This window comes from Aplysia californica, unplaced genomic scaffold, assembly GCF_000002075.1.
Source record: "Aplysia californica isolate F4 #8 unplaced genomic scaffold, AplCal3.0 scaffold00179, whole genome shotgun sequence".
Taxonomy (NCBI): Eukaryota; Metazoa; Mollusca; class Gastropoda; order Aplysiida; family Aplysiidae; genus Aplysia; species Aplysia californica.
The window spans coordinates 852,409-854,166 of NW_004797449.1; the positions used below are offsets into that span (position 1 = coordinate 852,409).

General features: G+C 36.7%; 1 protein-coding gene across 1 annotated transcript in view; it reads right to left on the reverse strand.

The window, feature by feature from the left end:
- The window catches only part of LOC101855724 (copine-1), a gene marked incomplete at its 5' end in the record, with an annotated part of 23,542 nt that overhangs the window by 13,093 nt on the left and 8,691 nt on the right, over positions 1-1,758 (reverse strand). The window contains 1 exon segment of the mRNA XM_013082520.1: positions 138-216. Within this exon segment, the coding sequence (XP_012937974.1) occupies positions 138-216 (79 nt within the window).

Genomic DNA, 1,758 nt, shown 5'->3' on the forward strand with positions numbered 1-1,758 from the left:
GAGAGAGAGAGAGAGAGAGAGAGAGAGAGAGAGAGAGAGAGAGAGAGAGAGATGAAGAAAAAAAACCCTCCCAGATACTACCCTACAACCACTGGCTTATATTATAATTCGATACAAGACAAAAGACTATTACTCACCGTGAAGTCTATTGCTGTAACCAGTCGTAATCGACACCCTCCTCGGATGTAGTCGAGTAATGAATATTGCATATCAGTTCTGAGGACGCCAAAAGAACGATTAACAACTGGATGAAGGTAAACACAATGTTTACTCCCCAATTTTGGCGAACAAATATTCACACCGCAGAAATCGTTTATTGGCTTTAGACCACTAGCGATGTACAATCCACGCAGTGCAAGAAAAGAAAGAGTCCAGAGGTGAGAGCAGTTTTAATTCATTAAGAGAGCGTTTTCTAGTCTTAGGGCAGCGCTGGGTGACGCCTTTTTTAAATCAAGGTGTTCTTACGTCCCCATCAACACAATTAACTAAATTAGATCATTTATAGTGAGGTCAAAAATTCGTGGCGCAACTTATCCTCAAATATCTCTTTAATGGGCGATGCTTTGCACAGCCGTTTGGAGCAACCAGTCTTAACTTAATTATATTTGTCCATTGAATAAATCTTAAAAAAAATTCTTCCTAATTTTTTGAATGAAGAAATACTATAAATGATCTTCGTCACTGGGGAAAAGCGGATTCTTCACAGCACTTCCTGCTTCACACACACATTTTGTATACGCATATGGCCAACGTCACAGCTCACCAATGGCACTTTTTAATGCTAAACTTGTTACAAGAAATTAATTTTATAGCCTACTTTAAATTACAGTGAAAAGATTTTTTTGTACCAATGGTTCTCAAACCATGCGTTCAATAAGTATAGTGTCGCGATTAGAAAAAACATGACAGACTTGCTTTTAAAAGCAATATTGCTCCAGCTGCTTTAAACCTTTTAAAACCTAAAGAAACTACCCACTTGGATTTTAAAAATTAGTATTTATTAAGGAATACAGATACCACGTTTAAAAAAAAAATCTAATCTGTTAAGACAAATTGATACAGGTCACTGTGCAAAAGTTGTAGACTTTCTTCAATAGTTGAGGAAATATTCGACAATAAGTTGCGCCACGAATTTTATACCGCACTATAAAAAATTTATTGAGAGGTGGGCTTCTGACTCTTTATGTCAGTATGTCAGGGCCAACCTGGGCTGAGAGGGATACACCATTCCAAAAGAAGGACCCATAATGTACTCAATACAAACAAATTTCATCCCTCTCGAGAACATAACTCGGGTCTCCTGCTTGCTACAGCGAAGCGCCTTACCACTACAGCACAAACACAGGTAAATTACAAAGTAGTTACCCACCATTTTGTTTGTCATGTATTCAAGAACACTTTAGTCTTCTGTCTCGTGTTGTCTTTTATTTTATTTTTTGATCCTGTGTCCTTTTATCTATTCATTTATTTTTTTTATTTTTTTTTGGGAGCCAGAAGTTAGTTACGTTTACTACTTGATATGTGTCAAAGATGATGACGATAATTATGAGGATGACGATGTAATCATGGAAACTGGACTGAACCTCAATTACTGACTGACGGTAGTCAAATGCTTGACTTATAGTAAGCTAAGTTAGTTGAGAAACTTGTTATTACTAGATCACGATTTTGGGAGAAAAAAACTATCCAATATTTTTTGTTTTGTTTTGTTATGTTGTGTGTGTGTGTTTGTGTGTGTGTGTGTGTGTGTGTGTGTGA